We start from the raw sequence: 27,345 nt of genomic DNA on the forward strand, positions 1-27,345 counted from the left end.
CTGAAACTGTTCTTAACCTGAAGCACCACTTTAGCTAATGGTGCCTCCTGCTGCCGCTGCGCTGCCAGAGCACGGTTTCTGTTCTTATCCTGAAGCAAAGTTCTTAACCTGAAGCACTATTTCTGGGTTAGCAGAGTGTGTAACCTGAAGCGTATGTAACCCGAGGTACCACTGTACTAAAATGCGGGGTTTCTTGTATGTCACTATATATTTTTATTGTGTCCCTATATCAGTATGAAATAGTTCATTCTACGCTTTTAACCCCTTCCATGCACCAATTAGACCAGAGCACGCTGGTTATTCCCCAGGCTAATTTCCCCCCCATCAGGGCGGCCCCGGCCTCGACAGTTCCGCCCGCTCGCTTCCTTCACTGCGCAAGCGCGCCCAGCCGTGCTCCCGGCGCCGCCCTCTCCCATCCCAAACTGAGGCGCCACCTCCCGCGAAGGCGTTCAACTTCAAAGCTCATTTGCATGGGCTCCCCGTGCCCAATCACTGGCCGCCGCTTGTTTTGCATGGAGCCCGGCCGGCCACTCACAGAGCCGGGGGGCCGGGCTACCACGTGCTGTTGCTAAGCTTCGGCTTCTGAAGTTGTTGCTATAGTCGCCGGCCTATCAGAGGGCGAGGCTCTTGATCTGTCAACATTCTCTGCGCCGGAGGGAGGGAGGGCGGGCAGCTGGTTGGGTTGTGTGCGTGTTTTTCCCCCCTTCCTTCCTTCCCCCTCCCACCCACCTCGCCTCTGATTGGCTCCGCGATGTCTCAGGACCCTGCGGGTGACGCTATCGACTGGCCCAGCCAGCCGTCCGTCAGCTGGGAAAGTAATATGCCCAAAGTGTGGGGGTTTGTAGACTTGGGCTCAGAGAGCAACACTTTGGAGGAGCCTCCCTGCGCGCGTTTGTGAGCTCCCGGGTGCGGAAAAAAACAACACCAAAACCATTGCTAATTGCTACTATTGCTGTTATTTTTTCCCTTCCTACCTTGCTGCTTAAATTGCAAAAAAAGCAAAAGGCTGTGAAAATGGAGTGGAATTCCCTGCTGATGCTGCTGGAAGCTGCGGAATACTTGGAAAGGCGAGAGAGAGGTACATACAGCAAGATTCCCTGCAAATGTTGAGGGGTTTCCACCCCACCCCAGGGCTGCGATGCACCCCGGATTTATTTTTATTGAAAAGTCACCTTGAGTGGGGGTGGGGGGTGGGGAGATGGGTTTGTTTTGTTGCAAGAAGGACTTTAAAAAAATAAAATAAAAGCAAAAGCCACGAAATGAAGGAAAATCTCCCCACCGTTGGTCTGGTGGCGCTGCAGGTCCGCCTTTGCTCCCTTCTCCGCCAACTCGCTCCCTTTGCAACTGCTTCCTCCCTTTGCAATAAGTTGCTTGCAACGTTTGCACAGGCAGCAGCAGCAATACGCGGCAGTTGTCACGAGCTCAGCTTTTGTGTGTGTCTTTTTGCCTCTTTCCCCCCAACCAGAAGCGGAGCACGGCTACGCCTCGGTGCTGCCCTTCGACAGCGGCTACGCCAGGAGGAAAAGCAAGGCCGGGAAGCCCCAGAGCAGCCGGTGAGTGCGGGGGGCTGCGATCCCCTACCCCCCACCCAGGAGCCCTCTGCTTAAATGCAGCTCTTCCCTCGGCCTTATTTATGGGTGGGCTGCATGTGTTTCTGCACTACAACTCCCATCATCCCTGACCTCTGCTCCTGCTAGCTGAGGATGATGGGAGCTGTAGTCCTCCCACCACCTGATAGGACCCAGAGGCCGTGTTGATGCACTAGCAGAAGGTATTTTGCAGCGACTTCAGCACCAGCACAGAAGCAGGAGGTCGCCATTTCCTTCTGCCGACCCCTCTTTTCTGGGCTGGGTTTATGCTTTGGTCTCTCCTGAAGAAGCTGCCACGCGTACAGCGTGGGTTCCTTTCTCCCAAGCAACCTCCACTGGATGCTACCCACCCCCACCCCGCAGTCCCCTTTTGCTCCTTGGCTCCAGGGATTTCGACTTGGGCGAGGGCAGGATCGCTAACACCCCAAAATTGCCAACTTCAGTTTTCAAAAGCAGGTGCCGGGGGGGGGGGGTGAAAAGCACGAAAGTCGAACCTGCTGAACTTGTTTTAAATTGCAAGAATAAGCAGCGCAGCGATCTTTGATTATCTTTCTCAAATGCAAAAAGGTGTTTCAGCGCACAGATCGTTCTGAACAATCTTGGGAACTGTGGTGTTAAAAGTATCTTGCGAGTTTCAGTTACAGGCGCATCAAAACTGCACTTTGGGCACCTTTACTTTGCAAATTTTGTCACCTGTTCCTCTGGGCCGAGTGCTGATAAATACGGGTTGAATTAGTTGCCACCCCAACAGGTCAGTTTTGCAAGATTGTTGATCGCATGTAAGCTTGAGCTTTGGAAAACTGCATTAAAAATAAAAAGTAAAATGTTATCAGGCAGTTATAACAAAAACTAATCTGTATAAAGCTGTGTCCTCTGAGGTCTGCATCCTAATGATTATGCCAGCCCCGCTGCTACCACATACCACACTTGTAAGCTTCTGTGTTTGTTTGTTTTTTGCTTTTTTTGCATGCTTAACCTGGAAGTGATTTCCACTGGATTCAGTGGGACTTGCAGGTGAGATTCTGCATGGTCTCTATAAAAAGTACAACTTAATAGATGCACTAAGAGAGTAGCAAGGTGGCAGAACGCTGTAAGACTGGCATAAAGGGAGTTATTTAATATTTCCTTGCATCTCCTTATCTTTGTCCAGGTTTATAAAGGTAAAGGGACCCCTGACCATTAGGTCCAGTCGTGGCCGACTCTGGGGTTGCAGTGCTCATCTCGCTTTATTGGCCAAGGGAGCCGGCGTACAGCTTCCGGGTCATGTGGCCAGCATGACTAAGCCGCTTCTGGCAAACCAGAGCAGTGCACGGAAACACCGTTTACCTTCCCGCCGGAGCAGTACCTATTTATCTTCTTGCACTTTGACGTGCTTTCGAACTGCTAGGTTGGCAGGAGCAGGGACCGAGCTACGGGAGCTCACCCCATCGCGGGGATTCGAACCGCCAACCTTCTGATCGGCAAGTCCTAGGCTCTGTGGTTTAACCCACAGCGCCACCCACGTCCCTATCCAGGTTTATAATGACACATGATTAAAAGTGCATCCCGGGGGCTCTGGATGCTTTACTCTGAGCTTTCCTGCTCTGCTTAACTGGATCTGTTCCTGGATAGAGTGGGATGGTGCCTTTATTCTTTGCTTGTTCTATATACAGTAAGTGTATGAAAGGGGAGTTTCATCTGGCCGTTTATACTGGTTGTTGAAGAGAGCACCAGGGAGGCCTTGGAAGCAGGAGCTTGTGAAGCACAAACTACACACACACACACCCTTCAAACCCACCCCCCTTGCAGGGACTCCTGTCCTAATGATCAGAAGGAGCTGCTTAGGATTGTTTTGCAAACTCAGCAGATTTGTCTGGCTTGCCCCAAACAAAGTCCAGGACACCCTGTGTTTTAAAGAACGTGCCTGCTTCTTCCTTGACTTCCTGAAATACCTATTCATTGTTCTTGTTGCCCCCCTTCGCTTATCCTTCTCTTTGTTCATGCAAAATATCATCTTGGAGAGAGAGAAAAAACTACCTACAAAGGAATCTGAAATAATCGCAAGCGCTCGCCATATCAGACAAACTTCTCACTCGCTTGCTGTTCCTGAGTGCAGCCAACAAAACGTTGCAGTATAACTGAAATCAGGAATGAGTCTAGTGATGTTTCGATGCATTTTTATTACTCTAGCCAATTAGATACTTAAGGCACCACAATATATCTGTACTGCAACATTTAATATACAATTAAATGCAGGGCTTCTTCCAACTCATATGAGCCCTGTCGCATTAGATCACAGGCCTCTCCGGTCCAGATCTTGTTTCTCACATTAACTACCCAGATGACTCTAAGAAGCCTACAAAAAGAACATGAAAGCACTTGTTGTTGTTGTTTAGTCATCTTAGTTGTGTTCAACTCTCCGTGACCCCATGGACCAGAGCATGCATAGGAAACTCTCAATTTCTTCTCATAGCTTCTCTTTTTTATATCCATGGAGTTTTCTCGGCAAAATACTGGAGTGGATTGCCAGTTCCTTTTCCGGGTGGATCACATTTAGTCTAAACTCTCGGCTATGACCTGTCCGTCTTGGGTGGCCCTGCACGGCATAGCTCATAGCTTCTCTGAGTTATTCAGGCCCCTTCACCACGACAAGGCAGTGATCCGTCCCCTACTATTGTCCCTCCCAGAATCAAAATTAAGTACCCAGTTTTCTTAACCTTGTCACAAACCATATCTCATGGAACTTTGGAGTGTCAGGCATAGCCCTACTGGCTTTAGCCCAAACGTAGCAGAGTTTTCCTGCACAGCGAAGAAGCTAGTTGCGGCAGTAATGACTAGTCAGCTAGACTCAGAATAACTATTTACAGGATTTATTAAAAGGAGAAAATAAAACCAGCAGAGTTTCTGCATACAAATAAAAGCAAAATAAACCCTCTCTTCCTCTCTCTCAAAACCATACACAGCACTTCTAACTCCTAACACACCTCACATCAAACTGTGCTAGCAATCCCTAGATAACAGAGTTGAGTGCTGCTCGTTAACCAATCAGAGTGAGTAGTTTCTAGGTCAAGCAGACCTGGGCTTTCTGCCAAGAGTAAATTGACACCAGCTGGAGTTAATTGGTGAAGCTAGAATCTGCAAGTTTCCCACGAGAACCAATTAACAGAAACTGAAACCGAAACTGAACACCCCCTCACAGATTCTGCTGAACAATTAACTCCAAATACACCTATGTAGGAGATCATTTTTCCAGCAAACCTAAACCCTTGCACATTCGCTTGTTCTTTATCTTTGCCAATGGTTTAGTTAACACATCTGCTACATTTTCTTCACTTGACACATAAGTACAGGTGATTACATTGTCTTGTACACAGCAACGTACATTTTGGTATTTTACAGAGATATGTTTGGAACGCGATTTGAAACCCTCTGTTTTACTTAAGGTTATACAAGCTTGATTATCAATGTAAACTTGTACTGGTTCTCCACAATTTACATTTAAATCTGTTAACAAATGCTTGAAATAAATCACCTCGTTGCACAATTCACTCAATGCGGCATACTCTGATTCCGTTGATGACACACTTACAACGTCTTGCTTGCGTGACCGCCAGCTGATTAAAGCTCCACCGACCATTATAACTAGTCCTGTGACAGATTTTCTATCTGGCAAATTTCCCCAGTCACTATCACAGTAGCAACTCAACATTTCATCCTCGGAAGAATTTAATTGTAACATATAGCCAATTGTCTGTTTGAGATACCTCAGAACTTGTTTTACCCCTTTCCAGGCATTTAGTGTGGGTTTTGAGACCAATCTACTTAATATGCCTACTGCATAGCTAATATCAGGTCTGGACCACTGTGCTATATACAATAAACTTCCAATTACAGAGTGATATACATCAGGATGTTCAAATTCAGGACTCTCATCTATGTGAAGTGTTTTTATGAAACCTGGATCCATAGGCACCGCTGCCCCTTTGCAATCCTGCATCCTGTACGTAGTCAGTAGTTGTTTAACTTTGTTCTGCTGACTAATTAGACAGCTGCCATCTTGGGCCCAGCACACTTCCAACCCTAGATATGTCCTAACCGGGCCTAAGTCCTTTGTACACCCACCTGCAGCCTACAATCTTTGCCCCCTCAGGCGCTGCTACTGGTGTAAAAACCTTGTGCTCATTCAGAGAGGACATCTCTTCCTCCATTGCCTGTTTCCAGCGCTCTGCCTCCTCTTTTGGTAACTTTAACACCTCCTGAAAACTTTTGGGCTCTGCACTTACACTAAACACATTTGCAGTATCTGGGGAAAAACGCACCGGAGGCACTCCTTTGTTTTGTCTTTTAGATCTTCTGGGAGAAAATTTTTCTTCTGACCCACTTTCCTCCTCAGAACTATGACCTCTCTTTTGTTGCTTAGCAACTGGTCTTCCACTTTCTTGAGAGCTCTTATCTGAACTTTCCTCCCCCTCAGACTCTGATTCTCTGTGTCTACTTTCAGAGTCATGAAGCTCCTGGGAAGGTTCAAACCAAACCTCAGTATTGGCATGTAGTCTCTCCCAGCCACTATGTTCACAAAAACTGGCATTCCTGGAGATCACAATGCCATTTGTCCCTTCAGCAAAGCGGAAACCTTTTCCCAGCTCCTGGTAACCCACAAACACTAACTGTTTGGTCTTAGGATCTCCCTTCTTCCTCATTTGTTTCGGAATTAATACCCAGGCTTTTGATCCAAACACATGCAAGTGGTCAATTTTAGGTTTTTTCTGAAACAATTTAAAGTACGGGGTTGTACCTATTGTTTGATGAAAGAGCCTATTTTGGAGATAACACGCGGTGAGCATGCTCTCCCCCCAATAAGACATGGGCAAATCAGCATCCTCAAGCATGGCAAACATCATATCTTGTAAAGATCTGTTTTTTCGCTCTGCAACGCCATTCTCCTCAGGGGAAAAAACGTTCGTTTTTCTATGCCCAATGCCACGCTTTTGTAACCAATCTCTAAAGGCATTTGACATAAACTCGCCGCCTCTGTCCGTCTGTATCCTTTTGAGTTTAATGGACAGAAATCTTTCCACAGATGCCACCCAGCCTTTAAACTTAGTGAACACGTCACCCTTATTCTTCATGGGAAAAACCCAAGAATAACGCGTGGCGTCATCCACAATTGTTAGTGAAAAGCGCGATCCACCCCTGCTTACAGCAAATGGACCAATTACATCCATGTGAACCAGCTGTAGCGGTGACTCACTAACTCTGTCACTTCTGGGGTAAGAGACTCTGTGGGTTTTAACCTTTTTACAAACATTACAATCAAGGTACTTGTTACAACTCTTTAAATTACCCCCATCAGCTAATTCAGACATTTTTAGTACACTTTTCCAGCAAGCATGCCCCATTTTCCTATGCAATAAGTGCACACAGTTGTCATGTATAGCTTTGTTAGCAGGCTGAGATTTACTGACTACTGCTGCAACTTGGGATCCTGCTTTAAGCCAAAACAAGCCTCCCTCTGACTTAGCAGTGCCTAAAATCTCACCAGCCTTCTTAATAATGCAACTGTCTCCTTCAAAATGCACTTTAAACCCAGCTTTTAGCAAACAATCTACAGACATCAGATTGCTCCTTAATGAAGGCACACAAAGTACATTTTGCAGGCATTCACGAAGACAAGGAACAAAAACTGCACCCCCCGAAATCACTTCGGAAGTACTTCCGTCTGCTAGAGCCACCTGGCTGCGCTGTGCTGAGTTCTTGGAAACAAACAATTCATCTGAATTCACGATGTGGCGAGATGCTCCCGAATCGACCACCCAGACCGCTTGTTTCTCATCAGCACTCTTGACCTCGCCGGTCACCAGCTGAGCCGACTGTTTTCGTTTGAAGAATTTCCTTTTACGCTGCTGCTGCTGCTGATCTCGTCTCTGCTCCTGCACCGGCAACTGAGACTTGACCAACTCCGGACATTGTTGTTTTAGATGCGCTGAAGACCCACATCGGAAACAACGCCTAACAGCAAACGCTGACTCCTCACCGGTACGCTGCTCTTGCTTCACCTCTGGCACGGCATGAGAACTCCTTCCAAACCGCCCACCTGTAGAAGCCTCTGCAGCCAACAACCTTTCTTGCCTCTTCTGCCATTCTTCAATCAAACGCCCAGTAACATAACTGACTGATAAATCACGCTCCTGCATGCCTTCTAGAGACAAAACTAAATTATCCCAGCTTTCCGGGAGAGAACTCAAAATAATAGCCACCTTCTCCTGCTGGTCTAATGCACAGTCTCTTTCCTGTAGCGCAGCAAACTTTAACTGTAAACTGTGTAGGTGTTCCTGCATTGTAACCCCAGGCTGTAACATTGCCTTGTACAATGCCTTGCGAATGAACAGCTTGGAAACCGCTGTCTCACGCACATGGAGTTCTTTAAGTGCTTGCCACACACCTCTAGCTGTCTTGATTCCCCTCACATACGGCAACTGGGAATCTTCCAGCCCCAAGACAATTGTGGCCCTTGCTCTTTGGTCTTTATCGAGGTCTTCATCATCAGGCTTCGTAGGAAACTTACTCACCACTTGCCAGAGACGATCCCTCTGCAGCACTGCCTGCATGCGTTCCGACCACAGCAAGTAATTGGAGTCATTCAGACGCTCAAAAGCCATCTGAACTGGTTGTGAGGCCATCTTGAGAGCGATGTCCCTGGAACCCGGAACCAGCTACTCACGACCACCGAGAGAGAAAACAGGAACCACAGCACCCAGCACTCACACGCTGCAGCTGTTGTCCTTGTGTCCGCTGCGTCACCAGCTCACCACGGTCAGGAACCAGCCAGGAACAACAACCTCTGGAACTACTGGAACCAACGCCGTTGATGCTGACACCACCGCAACTCAGGCTGGCAGCACAATGCCCATAACCTCATGGAACTTTGGAGTGTCAGGCATAGCCCTACTGGCTTTAGCCCAAACGTAGCAGAGTTTTCCTGCACAGCGAAGAAGCTAGTTGCGGCAGTAATGACTAGTCAGCTAGACTCAGAATAACTATTTACAGGATTTATTAAAAGGAGAAAATAAAACCAGCAGAGTTTCTGCATACAAATAAAAGCAAAATAAACCCTCTCTTCCTCTCTCTCAAAACCATACACAGCACTTCTAACTCCTAACACACCTCACATCAAACTGTGCTAGCAATCCCTAGATAACAGAGTTGAGTGCTGCTCGTTAACCAATCAGAGTGAGTAGTTTCTAGGTCAAGCAGACCTGGGCTTTCTGCCAAGAGTAAATTGACACCAGCTGGAGTTAATTGGTGAAGCTAGAATCTGCAAGTTTCCCACGAGAACCAATTAACAGAAACTGAAACCGAAACTGAACAATATCTGGGTTCAGGGGTGCCAACTATGGGGGACTCTGGATGCCTGAGCCCCCACAAAATCTTTGTTGTGGATGCTCAGGTATCCACACCTTAGGGTTACCTGCGCAACTTCCAAGGTCTCGCACTGGGCACCCATAACCTGGGATCCAAGTCTGCTCCCCTGTCTGGGTTCAAAGACACAGCAGCAGATGGAAGTTTTAGCCATAGGAAAGGAACGTTGTTTTTTGCTTTGTAATTGGATCAACTCAAAAATCTGATGTCGAATTTTGTTTCTGGAAGTCCACCTTGTAGATGCGGGAAGACTTTAAAGGAAGACCCATGCATTCTGCAAGTACCTGCAGAAAAACCCTGGGAGCAAACTCTCTTCAGCCGCAGCCAGCATGGCAAATGGTCAGGGTTGTCAACAGTTGTAGTCCAACAACATTTCAGTCACCCTGATACAGACAACCTTCCTCCAGTTGTTTCACTTTCAAGAAATAGTATGCACAGCCTCAAGAAATTCAAAGTCTCTTCTGTGCATTGTGGGGTCACCGTTTCAGATTAGGGAGGTGTGTGGAATTCTCGGCAGGCAGGGTTTTCAATATATTCAGAGTTAAATATCCTGTTTTAAGAGCATCCGTTGCATTTTTGTGCTTCATCAAAAGCGATAACGGTGTAATAATATCAAACGCATATTTTAGATGTTCCGTATAGATCCGTAAAACGTTGCCCCAATGTACCTTCATAAAAAGAAAAAACTGCTACGAGAGGGACTGAACAAAATGGGTGCACTTCTCCCTGCTTCAAATTAATCTTTCCAGCCCTTAATTAAACTGCATTGCTTGCAGGGGTGGGGAAAGAAATTTCCCCTAAAATTTCCTTTCCCCAACAGGTGCTCGACACTGGTGCATGCAAGAAATTGTGGCTTGGGGGCCAATATTATTCATTCAGCGATACTGAAGAAGAATAAGCCCTACCTTTTGTTTCCTAACACGAAACACCTCAAGGCAGCTAACATCACAAGGAAATGCAAGGTTGAGAACCTCGTCCTTCATTTGCAAATGCCACGTTTGCTTCTTTCGTACACCATTTTGTGGAACTAGAAGACTAGGGTAGGAATAACCTCACCGTGTGAAATTTCTCATGGGAAGTCGCTGAGTACAAGGGTCCCCTCATGGTCTGCAACCTAATAATCCTGAAGAGGCAGAGCTGCCATGGGATTGCCCAGGTAGAGCGATGGAAGCTATATATAACAAACAAATCTGAATCAAACCGCAGTAGGATGAGGGTTCATGCAAATTCATCATGCGAAAGGCTGGGCTGGATGAATCCCAAGCCGGAGGCAAGATTGCCGGAAGAAATATCAACAATCTCAGATATGCAGATGACACAACCTTGATGGCAGAAGGTGAGGAGGAATTAAAGAACCTTTTAATGAGGGTGAAAGAGAAGAGCGCAAAATATAGTCTGAAGCTCAACATCAAAAAAAAAAAAAAGATCATGGCCACTGGGCCCATCACGTCCTGGCAAATAGAAGGGGAAGAAATGGAGGCAGTGAGAGATTTTACCTTCTTGGGCTCCATGATCACTGCAGATGGTGACAGCAGCCACGAAATTAAAAGACACCTGCTTCTTGGAAGAAAAGCGATTGCAAACCTAGACAGCATCTTAAAAAGCAGAGACATCACCTTGCCAACAAAAGTCCGTATAGTTAAAGCTATGGTTTTCCCAGTACAGTGGTACGTCGCAAGACGAAATTAATCCGTTCCGCGAGTCTCTTCGTCTTGCGGTTTTTTCGTCTTGCGAAGCACGGCTATTAGCGGCTTAGCGGCTATTAACGGCTTAGCGGCTTTAAGAAAAAGGAAACAAACTTGCAAGAACTCGCAAGACATTTCGTCTTGCGAAGCAAGCCCATAGGGAAATTCGTCTTGCGGAACGACTCAAAAAATGGAAAACTCTTTTGTCTTGCGAGGCATTCGTCTTGCGAGGCATTCGTCTTGTGAGGTACCACTGTAGTGATGTATGGAAGTGAGAGCTGGACCATAAAGAAGGCAGATCCCCGAAGAAGTGATGCTTTTGAATTATGGTGCTGGAGGAGACTCTTGAGAGTCCCATGGACTGCAAGAAGATCAAACCTATCCATTCTGAAGGAAATCAGCCCTGAGTGCTCACTGGAAGGACAGATCCTGAAGCTGAGGCTCCAATACTTTGGCCACCTCATGAGAAGAGAAGACTCCCTGGAAAAGACACTGATGTTGGGAAAGATGGAGGGCACAAGGAGAAGGGGACGACAGAGGACGAGATGGTTGGATAGTGTTCTCGAAGCTACCGGCATGAGTTTGCCCAAACTGCGGGAGGCAGTGGAAGACAGGAGTGCCTGGCATGCTCTGGTCCATGGGGTCACGAAGAGTCGGACACGACTAAACAACAACAGGATGAGGGTTGCGGGTTAAGCAGCAAATCATGGGCTGGGTATTCCAGTCCTGACCCATCAAAGAAATTGAAATGTCATTGGAGAGGCAAGGCAAGCTCATTGGCAGTAGGTTGAGCATCCACAGCAGTATTGTTCTCTGTGTTACACATTTGCTTTTCTGCCTTTCTAGCTTGGGTGAACACAGTTCACACATCCAGTGAAGCCGACTTCAATTCAAAAAAGCTTCCGCCATATTAAATTTGGCACCACCAGACTGTTGTTTTTGCTGCAGCGACCTAACAAGGCTACCCCTCTGGAAAGCATATTTCTGCCAGCCATGGAGCTTTTAAAGACACAGGAGCGCTGTCGAGAAAAAGGAGGCATTTCTCAGAATAGGAATAGGGGACTTCAGATCCAGCGGCCAATTGTGGCCCTCCAGGCCGCTCTGTCTGGCCCTCTGAACCCACCCTTCTGAAACCCACTCCTCCCCAGCCCTGCATCCCCCTTGCGTGTTCTCCCCTGGCTGGGTTTCATCCTTGGACCTCTTCTCTGCCTGGGTAGTGCACAGAAACGGGTATGCGGCCGTGTGTAGAAACAAGCTTACTCTGCAAAGATAACCTTCTGCATTCATTGCTCTGCCCATTTTTGGTGCTGTGGGTTAAACCACAGAGCCCTAGGACTTGCTGATCAGAAGGTCGGCGGTTCGAATCCCTGTGACGGGGTGAGCTCCCGTTGCTCGGTCCCTGCTCCTGCCAACCTAGGAGTTCGAAAGCACGTCAAAGTGCAAGTAGATAAATAGGTACTGCTCCGGCAGGAGGTAAACGACGTTTCCGTGCGCTGCTCTGATTCACCAGAAGCGACTTAGTCATGCTGGCCACATGACCCGGAAGCTGTACGCCGGCTCCCTCAGCCAATAAAGCAAGATGAGCGCCGCAACCCCAGAGTCGGTCACAACTGGACCTAATGGTCAGGGGTCCCTTTACCTTTAATGGCATGGAAGGTTGCTGAGAAGGTTTCAACCCTCAGGCTGAAAAGGTTTCCCCTACCTTAGAGTAAGCTAACCACAGGAAAACAAGCAAAGGGAGAAAGAGGCTGATACTATTATTATTATTATTATTATTATTATTATTATTATTATTATTAATTTATTTATTTATTATGGAAAGCACTCAGCTGAACGCATTTTGGTGGGACTCATGCTCTGTCTCATAATACATTGATGTTCCAGACTATATAGCTCAGGCATTTCTGCATTTTCCTACAAAATTAACAATGTTGACTCTCCTCCCTTGATAGGTAGCAGCCTTATAAAGTTGCACCAATAGAATAAGGCACTGGCTTGCTAACGGAGAGCTTGAGGCTAAAGCTGTGTTTTATATTGTAAATTGCTCTGTGATCTTCGGGCGAAGGGTGGTATCAACTTTTTATGCCGTGATTTTTAAAATTAAAAAACAAATCCTTATTGTGACTTGAGAGGTCTTTTATTTTATTTTATTTTATTTTTATTTAGGTCTTCAATGATCTAAGTGTGCAATAACATGTGGAATCAGTAACAGTCTTCAGACGGTTGAGATTTTCAGATAGTGGCAGCCTTAGTTACTAGCCGATACTAATAATACGCCACTAGATTTTGTGACTGTCACGAGCTGCGGTCGTAAAGAACCTCCTGGCATCTGTTTACTGAGTTGATGTGGAGGGGGAAGAAAGGATTAACGAAAGCATGGTGGACAGGTTAGACTAAGCTCTTGCAATGTCTGTGGAGAAGAGCTAAATGTTTCAACAGGGAGCATGGAAGAACTAAAAATGCGGGGCAGAGAAGGCTGGAGAAATCAGGATGGATAAAGGAGTAGGGACAAAATCCGGGGACTTGAGCAAATAAATGTTTGGCAGACAGGGCCAAAGGGGTGGCCAAAGAAAAGGTGAGATGGGGACTAGCTTACACATGGTTAGGGTTAGCGATTTCGCTGCTCAGCTTGTGTGCCAGTAAAAGTTTCATATAGTACTCAGTTGCGCTGCCGCCGCCTGTGTCCTTCGCAAACAGCCTGACCCAAAGAATTTGCCTTTTAAATTTCTTCGCCACCTTTCTCAGAAACCACCCGAGGTCAAATTACAGGAAGATCAAATACTGAAAACATGCAATCTTTAAAACCACAAACGGTAAAAATAACGAATCTATATGATACTAAAAGGACACTTCCCCGTCCTAAAATCAAAACCAGCAGACTATACGGTTCACCAAAACCAAATAAATAATTAATGGTCTTTAAAAACAACCCCAATCACTTGCCTTCACACGCCTGGTGCTGAAGAGACACCTGGTGGGCTTTGCTGGGAGAGCATTCCACAGACTAGTGGCGGGGCCACAACCCAAAAGCCCCTGCCCCCCTGTTGCCGCTCCGTGAGCCTTTCTGAGGTAACAGGCGAAAGTGGGAAGCTTCTCCCAGCCTCTCTCTTAAACTGTCTGGTTTTGGAACTGTGAAATGATGGGCCTTCCCACCATAACAGGGCAAATGTTCTCTTGATAACAGTTGCAATGACATAGGCTGCGTCTTGTGGCTCTTGTCCAAAGTAGGATCTGCCACATAACAGGCTCACATTGCCAGACATTATAAAAAAATTCCTTCCAGTAGCACCTTAAAGACCAACTAAGTTAGTTCTTGGTATGAGCTTTCGTGTGCATGCACACTTCTTCAGAAGTGCACACGAAAGCTCATACCAAGAACTAACTTAGTTGGTCTTTAAGGTGCTACTGGAAGGAATTTTTTTATTTTGACTATGGCAGACCAACACGGCTACCTATCTGTAACTGATTGCCAGACATTAGTTCATCTGTTCCCAAAGGAACATGAGAGCATTCTTCCGCTGATCATACGGCTTAAGTGTACTACATTTGGCATTTATTGTAGAAAATATGGTGCCCCCCAAATGCTGTTGGGAAGCAGCTTCCATCAGCTCTGACATTGGTCATGCCAGCTGGGTCCAAAGGCAGCTGTGGTCCAGCAACATCTGGGGGCACCATTGCTCCTAGAATAGCTAACTGCCATAAGCAATACAGTGGTACCTCGGGTTACATACGCTTCAGGTTACAGACTCCGCTAACCCAGAAATAGTGCTTCAGGTTAAGAACTTTGCTTCGGGATGAGAACAGAAATCGTGCTCCGGCGGCACGACAGCAGCAGGAGGCTCCGTTAGCTAAAGTGGTCCTTCAGGTTAAGAACAGTTTCAGGTTAAGAACAGACCTCCGGAATGAATTAAGTACTTAACCTGAAGTACCACTGTAGTGCTGTTTAAGAGACACGTGGCCTGCAGACTTCAGTCCTACAAAACCATCTTCCTTTTTTTTTTAAACTATTTTTGTATGCAGAGGGGTTATTTAATTTTGTGAAGTGTGAAATATAAAAATCCCAACCAGATTCAAGGTTGAGCCTTGGGGGAGAAAATAAGATGTGCTAATAGTGTTCTGGATATGTCAAAATAGGTCCCTAATATATATTTTTTTAATGGATTTCTGACAGGAACTGATTGAAAGTGCATTGTTTTATTTGAATTTTGGGTTATTAGCAAGTAAAACTCTATAATATATCATACTTTCTGTTGTTGTTGTTTCTATAGGTCTTCACATAATGAACTAGAAAAGCATAGGTAAGTAGTACGAATCAAACAGAACCAGTACGGACACTATTATTCTGCCGTGGCACAATCCTGCAAGAGAAACATTTTTAAATTGGAAATAACAGGGAATTATATCTGTTTAACTCGTGTTTATTTTATGAAAGTGTTTGCTATCAAGTTCCAACCACTCGTTTTAAGAAACAGGCATCTAAACGTTGAACTATACTATGTGAATAATGCTGTTTATACTTAAGGTTTCAATGACATTAAAATATTTCTGAATCTGTCCACTGTAGCTCTTAAGGGGCACGTTCCTGGCTAATAATTGGCAGCTCTGTTGCTTGCTGGAGCACCAGAAACAAATGGCACCTTTCCACAGACACTAGAAAAGTAAGGCAGTGCCTAGCGACTACAGAGAGCCGAGAGAGAAATTGCACATGGTTTCTCACCTCTGACAGCACACCTCCTGAAGGGTGTATATAGGGGCACCAGAAAGTTTGAGCAGTTAACAGGGTAGGCAGACAGGGCATTTGCAATGCATTCTTTCAGCAAGGGCAGACATAGAGCTGGAGAAATAAGGGCTGGAGTGAGGAGAAAGGGAGAGAATCAATGCAACAAATTGCCTCCCCGTATTGGTGCTGGGCTCCTAGATGTAGGGGCACACATAGTCGAGAATAGAATTTCGCTCCAGCAACTTGATTTCACCCTCCAACTTAGTGCTAGTGCCCATGCCCCCCCACACAAACACACGGGTCCCAGATTAAATAAACCAACCTGCTGTTCATTGTTGTTGTTTAGTCGTGTCCAACTCTTCGTGACCCCCTGGACCAGAACACGCGAGGCCCTCCTGTCTTCCACTGCCTCTCGCAGTTTGGTCAAACTCATGCTGGTAGCTTCGAGAACACTGTCCAACCATCCCGTCCTGTGTCGTCCCCTTCTCCTTGTGCCCTCCATCTTTCCCAACATCAGGGTCTTTTCCAGGGAGTCTTCTCTTCTCATGAGGTGGCCAAAATATTGGAGCCTCAGCTTCAGGATCTGTCCTTCCAGTGAGCACTCAGGGCTGATTTCCTTCAGAATGGATAAGTTTGATCTTCTTGCAGTCCATGGGACTCTCAAGAGTCTCCTCCAGCACCATAATTCAAAAGCATCAATTCTTCAGCGATCGGCCTTCTTTATGGTGTAGCTCTCACTTCCATACATCACTACTGGGGAAACCTGCTGTTCACTGGAGCTCAAATAAAAGGCACCAGTAGGCTGGTGCTTGTGTGCTGGCTGTCCCTCTCACTCACTCATTCATTCATTCACTCACTCATTCACAACTCTTTCTGTTTCAGCAGGAGGCAGGGCCAAGGCAGCAGCAGACAGTGCACAGAAGGCATGCTCCGAACAAGAGCGGAGCCTCCTGCAGCCTGGATCTCAAAGCCTGCTGCTGTCAGTCTATGCAAGCTCAGTGGAGCAACAGCCAAAGGCATGGCCCGCTAATTGGAATGCCGTGACCCTCACCCTGTTCCCTGTGTTCAGTGTGTGGCTATCTTAGACGCTAATCCTTGCATCCTGGTGGGGTTGAAATGCAAGTCTGCAAGATCGTAGGGTCCAGATGCCCTAGAAAAACGCTGTTTTTGAAAAGCAAAACATCTGCCTGGAGATGGGTAGAAAGGACCAGGCCATAACATTGTTCTGTGATTGGTTGGTTGGTTGGTTGGTTGGTTGGTTGGTTGATTGGCAGATGTAGGTCTTGAAGCTACCAGCATGAGTTTGATCAAACTGCGGGAGGCAGTGGAGGACAGAAGTGCCTGGCGTGCTCTGGTCCATGGGGTCACGAAGAGTCGGACACGACTAAACGACTAAACAACAACAACAAAGGGAGTTTCTAGGTGGAAATCGAAGGGTATTGATCAGGGCCGTCTTTAGCATATGTGCTGCTGGTGTGCAAAGATGCGCCTCCAAATGTAGTTTAAGGTAAAGGGGACCCCTGACCATTAGGTCCAGTCGTGACCAACTCTGGGGTTGCTGCGCTCATCTCGCTTTATTGGCCGAGGGAGCCGGCGTACAGCTTCCGGGTCATGTGGCCAGCATGACTAAGCCGCTTCTGACGAACCAGAGCAGCGCACGGAAATGCCGTTTACCTTCCCGCCGGAGCAGTACCTATTTATCTACTTGCACTTTGACGTGCTTATGAACTGCTAGGTTGGCAGGAGCAGGGACCGAGCAACGGGAGCTCACACCATCATGGGGATTCGAACCGCTGACCTTCTGATCAGCAAGTCCTAGGCTCTGTGGTTTAATCCACAGCGCCACCCAGTTTAGCCGCCCCCAAATTAACTTTTATTGAGCTTTTTTTGGAAGGGGGAAAGCCAAAGTTGTTGAGCTTTTTTGGGGAGGGGGGAATTGCTGCTCACCTGTAACAACAACACAGCAGAAAAAAATTGATATTTGATGCTACGGAGTAACAGAGCGACAGAGGAGGGGAGTGGGGACTTTTGCTCCATTGCTTTTCACTGCCGCCGATCGAGAGGGACCAGTATACAGTAGGTATACAATTGGCGCCCGCCAGAATTTGGCACCCAGGTGCCCTGCACCCCTTACACCCCCTGGTAAAGACGACCCTGGTATCAGTGTAGGAAGGGCAGGAGAGAGTGGCTTTGAGATTTTGGGTAAATGCTTAGCGATTTCCCTCTGGGCTCTGCCCTAGCAACCCCAATAAGTCTTCACTGATACCAATCAATTTCTGAGCAGTCGGGGGGGGGGGGTCTTCACAGGTTCTTATTATAACTGTCAATGTATCATTTAGCTTTTAGTCCAGGGGAAGCTTCCAACCGTAGAACGAGCCCTTGTTGCATTTTCTCCTCTGCCTCTTAACATTCTGTGTCCTTCTAGTGTGTTGAGTCTTTTACACGGTGCCAGCTGCCCTGGAAATCAAAACAGGATATAAATATGTTAAAACAAAGAGTGCAACAATTGGGGGCGGGGGGGGGGGGGACTATGACGAGAAAAAGTGGGTTTGATGCTTTGAACTTTGTTCATCAGATCTTTACAAGGGTTGTCATTTTAGTGCTGGGATGAATGTCCTTTTTGCTTGTTTGAAGGTAGCATTGTGCAGAAATCCTAAAGTTATATGCTATCTATTGCACTCTAGTGAGCTAAAGTGCACTGTAACAACACTAAATGTGTTTGGGTTTTTTTCATTTCAGACGAGCTAAACTACGACTATATTTAGAAGAGTTAAAACAACTTGTCCCTTTGGGAGCAGATAGCACTAGACACACTACACTCAGTCTGCTGAAAAGAGCCAAGATGCATATTAAGGTAAAAAAAAGCAAGTTACCTTTTATTTTGTTTTACTTAAACAACAATCTGACACACACACACCCTTTTTTTTTGTGAGAGGGCGGGATTGTAGATTTCCTAATTTAAAAGGTGCTGCTCTTACTTAATGGTATACCTTTTTCAGTCTTCGATGCTGATGTGGTAGGCTAAAGCCCAAATAATTTAGTGAATGGAGAACTTGTCCACTTTTTAAACAGTTTTTTTGGTTTTGCTTTTTAATGAGAGCACCGGATAATCAGTGCAGCCAGAATACTGTTTTTACTGTTAAAATTATTCTAACTCCATAGAAATTGGAAGAACAAGACCGGAAAGCTCTAAATATTAAAGAACAGTTACAGCGAGAACATCGATACCTCAAGCGTAGATTGGAACAGCTCTCCATGCAGGGCCTGGAACGAATTCGCACAGACAGCCTGGGATCAACAATATCTACGGATTCTGAGCAAGGTAGGTGGTGGGGCCTAGAAATCACCATGGGACTGTTAACTAAACTAAGACTGTATATTTCTATGGGGTATATACTGGGCATCCCAAAACAAGCATGTATGTTAGAATGTCCAGCGCCGGAAGTAGACACAGTTCAAAGCATAATAGTCAATTCTTTAAAAAACAATAAATCAGGGGAATGCTGTGGATGTACTGTAACTTGATTGCAGTAAGGCTTTTGACAAAAGTCTCCTATTATATTCTTGCAGAGAAGCTGGTAGAATGTGGGCTGGACAAGGTAACTGTTAGGTGGATTTGTAGCTGGTTGATTGATTGAACCCACAGAGTACCCATTAATGGTTTCTCGTGACAAGTGGGGTGCTGCAGGGTTCTGTCCTGGGTCTGTTGTTGTTCGACGACTTTATAAACGACTTGGGTGAAGGAATTGAGGGGATGCTCATCAAATTCACAGATGACACCAAACTCGGAGGGGTAGCTAATGCCGCAGAAGACAGTATTAGGATTCAAGATTACCTTCACGGATTGGATTACTGGGCCAAAACAAATGAATTTCAGCAGGGACAGGTGACAGGTTATGCACTTAGGCAGGAAGAACCAGCGGCCAAATGTAAGATGGAGGTCACCTGCATTGCCAGTAGTACATGTATACAATCTTTTTGGACTTCCATCAGCACCTCTGATGATCCACCATTCTTATCACTTCTTCTGCATTTCTTAAATTCATATTGCCTTTAATTATCTTAACTAACAATTCTCCTCTTTACCATTTTTGCAATAATTCAAATAATTCACCTTACAAAACTTCTTGCAAACCTACAAGCGTAATCTGATCATGACAAATCCTTTTCAAATAGTCCGTAAATTTACACCAGTCTTCTGTGAATCTCTGGTCCCACAGGTTTCGAATTCTTCCTGTTCATTTGTCTAATTCTGCATAGTCCATCAGTTTCATTCTCCATTCTTCTTTTGTCGGTAGTTCTTCTTGCTTCCAATTTTGTGCCAATAATATTCTTGCTGCTGTCATTGCATATAAAAATAATTTACAATCCTTTCTATTTATATCATCTCCTACAATGCCAAGTAAAAATGCTTCTGGTTTCTTAATAAATGTATATTTCAACATTTTTTTCATCTCATTATATATCATTTCCCAGAGGTTTTTCACTTTTTTACATTCCCACCACATATGATAAAATGCTCCTTCTTTTTCTTTGCATTTCCAACATTTATTGCTCACTTTATACATTTTAGCTAATTTAACAGGTGTAATATACCATCTATACATCGTTTTCATCACATTTTCTTTTAAGGCATATTCAAATATATGAAGGGCTGTCACATGGAGAGTGGAGCAAGCTTGTTTTCTCCTGCTCTGAAGGCTAGGGCTTGAACTGAACAAGAAGAGATTTCAGCTAAACACCAGGAAGAACTTTCTGGTGGCAAGAGCAGTTGGACGATGTAACAGACCCCCTCTTGAAGACTCTCCTTCCTTGGAGGTTTCTCAGCAGAGGTTGGATGGCCATCTGTCATGGACACTTTAGTTGAGATTCTTGCATTGCAGGGGGTTGGACTAGATGACCCTCAGGGTCCCTTCCAACTCTACAATATACGTCAATGACGTATCCATCCGATTCTGAGCACAGGTATTTTCAACTTCTGAGCCCCTCCGAGCCAAAGGCAGAAAGCCCAGCCAGCAGCCAAACGAAGCCTCAAGCAGTGGTTCCCACAGCGCAGCAACCCGGCAAAGGGGATGCAGCAAGGAAACCACCGTCACCTCTCCGCTGGGAAGCGCTGAGCAAAGGCGAGTTCCCAGGCAACGCGGCCGATTTGATCGGCACAAGGCATGCAAGCTCCACCCCCCAGTCGTTCTTAGACTCCTTATTGGGTGAGCAACGCAGCCAAGCAACACAGTTGGAGCCTCCCTCCTCCCTGGCCGGCAGGGAGGGAGGGAGAGGAGCTGCTTCCTTTGAAACCTGGGAAATTTAAGGGACATCATCAATAAGGGACAGCAGCGGGACACAGCGCTGGGATAAGGGAGTTTCCCGCCAAATAAGGGACGGTTGACAGCTACAGACCAGAGGGGGCTTGGAACAGTTTTGTTCCTTAGTGTTCATGAGAAGTCAGAGCTTTGAGAGGGACTTGGAACGAGCCATTTCGGAAAGTCCTGCTGTATAGTTTGCAACCATTGTATTAACTGGCTTATAAGTGGAACTGGTCAAAATCCAAAATCAAATATTTAAGGATGTAAGATGAAAACAATGTGGCTTCAAAATAATAATAATTTTTTTTTGTGGAACACTTTTAAGCAGGCAGAAGACGATTGCCAGTAAACTGTCAGTCACTTTGTCTTTTATATTTTGCTTGGGCCAGTCAGCAATTTGGTGTAGGATGTTAGTCATAACGAAAGTAAATACGTGGGAGGATGTATGCAGCAGATGAAATATACAGTGCTTAAATTTGGGTCCTGGGCTCTAACATAACATATCAAGTTGCTTTGTAATTACGAACAAAGCTTTTCAGCCCCAAATAGTCAACAAAAAGGGCCTGAATCCCAGCTGGCATTAAGCAGGATTCTTGATATCATGATAGGATTTGCCAACCACCACTTCTCCTCCTCCATATTTGGCAGATTTCTGTATGCAGTGGTACCTTGGTTCTCAAACCTAATTCGTTCCGGAAATCCGTTCCAAATCCAAAGCGTTCCAAAACCGAGGCGCGCTTTCCCATAGAAAGTAATGCAAAACAGATTAATCCATTCCAGACCTTTAAAAACAAACCCTAAAACATCAATTTAACATGAAATTTACTATTTAACAAGACAACTGAACTAGAAAATGAAAGCAATAATGAATTTACTATAAAATAAATAAGACAGTATTGTAGATGATAAAATTAAAATTAAAAAAATTTCTTACCTGCACTGATGATAGTCATCGCTTTTATCCATTGCCGCAGTCACACAATCAATCAATCAGTAGCTGAACTGGGTTCCACACAGTCACAAAAACAAGTCAACCGAAAAAGCCTCAAAAAAACAACAACCACAAAATAAATAGCAAAAACAAAAGCGCCGAATACTGTTTTTGAACTTAATCCGTTCCACTATCCAACCATCTTGTCCTCTGTCACCCCCTTCTCCTTGTGCCCTCCATCTTTCCCAACATCAGGGTCTTTTCCAGGGAGTCTTCTCTTCTCATGAGGTGGCCAAAGTATTGGAATCTCAGCTTCAGGATCTGTCCTTCCAGTGAGCACTCAGGGCTGATTTCCTTCAGAATGGAGAGGTTTGATCTTCTTGCAGTCCATGGGACTCTCAAGAGTTTCCTCCAGCACCATAATTCAAAAGCATAAATTCTTTGGCGATCAGCCTTCTTTATGGTCCAGCTCTCACTTCCATACATCACTACTGGGAAACCATAGCTTTTACTATACGGACCTTTGTTGGCAAGGTGATGTCTCTACTTTTTAAGATGCTGTCTAGGTTTGTCATTGCTTTTCTCCCAAGAAGCAGGCATCTTTTAATTTCGTGACTGCTGTCACCATCTGCAATGACCTGCCTTACAAAGTTGTAAATATTGCTACAGTAGTATCTTGTTTCTCGAACTTAATCTGTTCTGGGAGTCCGTTCGACTCCCAAAACAGTTCAAAAACCAAGGCGTGGCTTCTGATTGGCTGCGGGAGCTTCCTGCACTCAAGTGGAAGCCGCGGCGGCCGTTCGGCTTCCGAAAAAGGTTCGCAAACAGGAACACTTACTTCCGGGTTTGCGGCATTCGGGAGCCGATTTGTTCGACAACTAAGCCGTTCAGCAACCAAGGTCCCTCCGAACACTCTATTTTTATTTTTTAAAAAAGTTTTTATTATTAAAATAATTCAGCATTAATACACACATATTGCGAATATACAAGCATACAAACATACATTTCATACAATCCTTAAAAATGTTCAAACATACCTACACTCAATCCCACAGATAATTCCTTTTCCCATCACCACCCACCAGCCCTCACCCCACCTTTGTGTTAGACTTCCAATCTACTCAATTGCAATTTCTTTCCACTTCTATTGCTTTCTTTCACACACCTTTAACCTAATTTCATGCTTCTTTTTCTATTACACATTGTTATCCATCTTATTTAGTATTTCAGTTTTTAAAACAGAACTTGTTTATTCTAATAGGAGTTCTGATTTTTCAATATGGTTTTGTAAGCATCCTTTAAACACCTTCCAGTCCCTATCTATCTTCTCTTTTGAGATCCTTCCAATTTCTCCCATTGTTTTGGATATATTGTAATACTCCAATAATTTGGCAAGCCACTCTGTTTTTGTTGGTATAATACCACTTTTTCAATTTTTCGCAATCAGTAGCCTTGCGGCTACTGTTGTGTATAAATATAATGTCTTGTCTTCTTCCTGGTACTATTCCCAATAGAAAACCTTCTGGTGTTTTCCTAAATGAATATCTGAACATTTTTTTCATTTTGTTATATATTGTTTCCCAAAATTGTTTGATGTTTAAACAATTCCACCATATATGCATCATAGTACCTTTTCCAGTGTTGCATCGCCAGCAGACATCGGTACAATTTTTATTCATTTTTTCTATTCTTTTGGGTGTTAAATACCGTCTATGTTGTATTTTGAGGTAATTTTCTTTCAATATATAACACATAGGGAATTTCATATCTTCTTTCCACAATGTTTCCCATTGTTCAAACATAATATTTTTCCCAATATCTTGCTCCCATTTAATCATGGATGCTTTAACCAGTTCATCCTTTGTTTCCCACTCTAAGATCAGATTATACCATTTAGATATATATTTTTTTATTTTTCTTGTATTAAGTATTTATCGAATTTTGATATTTCTTTTTCAAATCCTAACTTGAACGCTCTAAAGCACTGTATAAACATCAGATGGTTCGGTTCTGCTTGTCACAGTTTTGAAACTTCCGTCTTCTCTCCCGTTTCAATTTAGAAGTAGACATCGAAGGAATGGAATTCCCACCAGCTGAAATGGACAGTAGCAGAAGTCCCAGCGATGCGGAAGACAGTTTGCAAGGGAGCTCAAGCGACAGCGGCTACACACATTCGCACAGACTCAATGCCAGGCTTCTGTAGCGTCGAAGGGCACCGTTCAACTCAGGACGTTCTGACTAAAGCACTTACACGAAATATGCCGGACTGCCATTCTTCCAGAAAACCTCAGCCCACAGTAATCTGAAAGGAGGTTTCGTGCCCAGGGTTCGCAGAACGACGATTGGTATATTCAATAAATTGCAAATCATGTTTTTTTCCCTACAAAATGTGATTAGATACACTTGCGGCTTAAAGTCCTTTATTGTAGCCATTGTACACACTGTTAGTTCTGGGTGTGTGTGTGTGCTTTTAAAAAATATTTTAAAATACAAAGTGGGCATAGCAAATATTTACACACGAAGATGGAGATTTTCTGTTAGCCACTCAAAAATGGGTTTGTCTCTGGCAATAGGAACTTCTGTAGCCGAAACGGCGCGTTAAAGGCTCGTCCGTAGTTCCGCTTGCCACAACAGTCTTTCCCAGGAAAACCTCCTTTTTACCGCTGAATCTGATTGGGATTTCTCTGAATTAAGAGCGGGTTTTCCAGGAGAAAGTGGCATGGCAAAGGCAAAACTGCTCAGACCATTTCTTTGCACAGGTCAAATGGAAGCGTGGACTTAACCCTAAATCTCTGCTCGTGGTTTGCTTGGGATCACCCCCTCGTTCTTTGGATTCTGGCTATAGTGGACCAAGGATTGAAAAGTTAGTGGGGAGGATATACTTTTTTAAAAGTACATTATCATTTTACAAAAAAAACCCAAACAACTTTGGTTAGCAAATATTCCTATAGGAGAAGTTCTTTCGATATTTTTGAGACACACACAAAAAAATGTATATTCTCTTGATTTATCATCAAGCGTACTGTTCATCTTCAAAAGATGAGGGGAAAGCTGATTCAAATCAGGACTTAATGTGCAATGACCCTAGCTTTCTATGTTTTTATAGTGACTAACTCCAGGAAAAAATAAATCGTGTTTGCTTGCACATGTAAAAAAAACAACACACTGCTAACTTTTGAGGGTCAGGATTATTGTGCACAAAGATCAGTTGCCTCTCATTTGATGATTTTTAGCAAGGGTTGTTTCTCGTACTCCTGTTTTTACTCTCCACGAAATGCTTTGACTGCGTATGTAGCACTCGGCCCTCAGGATTTTCATTTTTTGTATTTGCATTTATTCTCGCCTTCTCAGACCGTGATTCTGATGATTGTGCCACATCCAAACGAGTGAATGTCAATTCAGCAGAGGAGGCCCATGTCTGCAGCTGATACATATCATATATTATGATGCTTATCTAGTTCCCGTTTTAACTGATGGAAGTGTCAGGTGTACATTGCATTATGTATCTCCATTCAGGTCATTTAGTCTCACGTAGTCAGATGGGACAAGCTGGATTGGGGCCAACACACTCTTTTTTTCCTAATTGATTTTAATGTTTACCATTCAATATTTCAGTATTCTTCGTGAAGGATTCAGAGCTCGAATGAACCAGAGCTGGATTATCAAATAGTTGTTTAGAAGAAAGCAAAACTGTTTGCTTAAGGTTTTTTGTTTTTAATGTTATATTGCTTTCTACAGCTGCAAATACACTTAAATGGAAGGCATGGCTTTAAATTACAGTATTCATATTAAACCTTTTTCTTTCTTTCTTTTGTATGCTATCATTGAAATTTGAATTCCTTACAAAATGCAAAGAAAATGCTGTAAAATTGCATCGTTTATTTAGCGTTCATCAATATGTTTAGAATATAATTACCCCGAATGTAGCAATACTGCGACTTTGCCTTTTAATACACTTTAAGCTTAGTGAAGTCATTAGAGTTTGACTTGCTGGTAATTAAAAATGGACCAATCTTTGCATCGCTACTTTAAGGTCTTTTTTTAAATAAATGAAAAAGATTAAAAGCTATATAGACTTTAGACATGTTATATTGCCTGTAAATACATCTCCTATTAAATACTCTGTATTATATTTTTCCTAACTCTTCCCATTTGCTCATATAGAGAAAGGGAATAGTTACATACCTGAATCGGAGTCTCAGGGACTCTTCACCTTAGTCAAATTGTGCCTTGGTGACCATTGATCTATTCCTTTTGCTTTCCTTGTTTTTAAACCTTAGTGTGATTACTAAGCACCAGTCAGCATGTTTGAGTGTATCATCTTGCTGAAGGTGAAGCTCTGAGACCTCTTTGTTTTTTTTAAAAAAGATGCTTTTAGTGCAGGGAAAATAATCATTCCAATGCCTATACCCAATAATTTAACCCCACTTTAAAAACGTGTAATATTCATGCGTCTCTGATCAGTGGCTTCCAAGAAAGCCATATAAACTCTGTTCCAGAAGTCCATGTGTTCAGATGCACATAAGGATATTTTCTGCTCCTGATTTAAACGGAGAGGGGTCACTCTGTGAGAAAACTATTCTTTCCGTTTAAATTAATTGGGAGACTCGCTCTAGGGACAGGGGTCTACTGAGTAGACCGCAGGATCAGGGCCATGCTGTCAGCTGCTACAACCTAAGGCTGCAATGGAATAGTCTTAGCGTTGAACTAAATTTTATACGGCAACGAACTGGTGAGAAGGGTGAAACAAAATATTTTGGGTGCCTTTCTGGCATCAAGACCTGCCCCCATCACTGCCAGCTCCTGCTTCTGAGCATCAATAAACCTTTCCGCTTTCCTTCCTACTATTTTCAAACTGGGGGTTAACAAGTGGGAATTTTAACATTTTTTTAAAATCAGGCAGCCTAGAAATAGACGGAGGCAGGCATGCTGGTGTCCTGCTCTTCATTCTGCCAGCTCAAGCCCCAGCAGGATGTAGGGCGAAGCATTTTCAAAACACACCTTAAGATTGCAGCCTTTGCTGCTTCCTTTAATACTCAGCGTATTATTTTCCCCGTGGTGCTCACAGTGCGGAAAACAAAAGGTCGGCTATACTTTTGGCAGCTTACAGACCTTGTTAGCCCGGAACTTACTAACCAAACCATGCTACTTCAAAAGCAGCCATCTGTTTTGTAGTCATCCCTCCTTTAACCAGGGGGAAGGCGCCTAAAGCTATAAACCGGCAGCTAAATTGGAAATAAACCTCTGTTAATGCTCTTGCATTGTACACTTTGCATATGATTAAAACCTTTCGTGAGAAAAGATACACAGCAATATAAGCATTGTGTGTAGTGGAAAGCAGCATTAATTACTAGCTCCTCTTGATTGCATTTAATGTTGAAAATCATGATATCTATTTTTTAGAAGTTTACTTTAACTGTTACTGGGGAAAACAGTTGCGTTGTTGTGTTTCTTTTACTATATAATGAATGGATTCATGGCTTGTAAAATGTTGGCTTTCATAAAAAAGCAGCTCTTGCACAGAACATTTCAAACATAAAAATCTGAGCGAATGGAAAAGAGATCTCATGTAAAACATTGTTGACTTTATGCTACTCTTTAAAAATAATAATGAATGTGTACAATTTAATGAACTCTTCCATGCTGGGTATAAGTGGCTTTGTATATCTTTTATATTTTCAATAAAGATTACTCCAGTATTCTAAGTTGCATATAAAAA

The 27,345-nt window shown here is 44.2% G+C and overlaps 1 protein-coding gene across 3 annotated transcripts; it reads left to right on the plus strand.

Moving 5' to 3' along the window:
* The first annotated feature begins 689 nt into the window (after nucleotides 1-689).
* Nucleotides 690-27,345, plus strand: MXD4 (MAX dimerization protein 4). Of its 3 annotated transcripts, XR_014007560.1 has the most exons (7): nucleotides 690-1,078; nucleotides 1,466-1,553; nucleotides 14,941-14,970; nucleotides 18,132-18,246; nucleotides 18,555-18,714; nucleotides 23,687-25,107; nucleotides 25,152-27,345. XR_014007560.1 is itself a non-coding variant. In XM_081191919.1 (6 exons), exons 1-6 carry the CDS (start codon nucleotides 1,015-1,017, stop codon nucleotides 23,827-23,829), a joined length of 600 nt encoding a protein of 199 aa, XP_081048045.1. In that variant the 5' UTR covers nucleotides 690-1,014; the 3' UTR covers nucleotides 23,830-27,345. The 3 variants fall into 3 exon arrangements, 2 of the variants coding, with proteins under 2 accessions (XP_081048045.1, XP_081048046.1); XM_081191919.1 differs by having other exon boundaries at nucleotides 23,687-27,345; XM_081191920.1 differs by lacking the exons at nucleotides 690-1,078; nucleotides 1,466-1,553 and adding an exon at nucleotides 1,577-2,603 and having other exon boundaries at nucleotides 23,687-27,345.

Source organism: Podarcis bocagei (genome assembly GCF_964188305.1).
Source record: "Podarcis bocagei genome assembly, chromosome: 4".
NCBI classification, from domain to species: domain Eukaryota; kingdom Metazoa; phylum Chordata; class Lepidosauria; order Squamata; family Lacertidae; genus Podarcis; species Podarcis bocagei.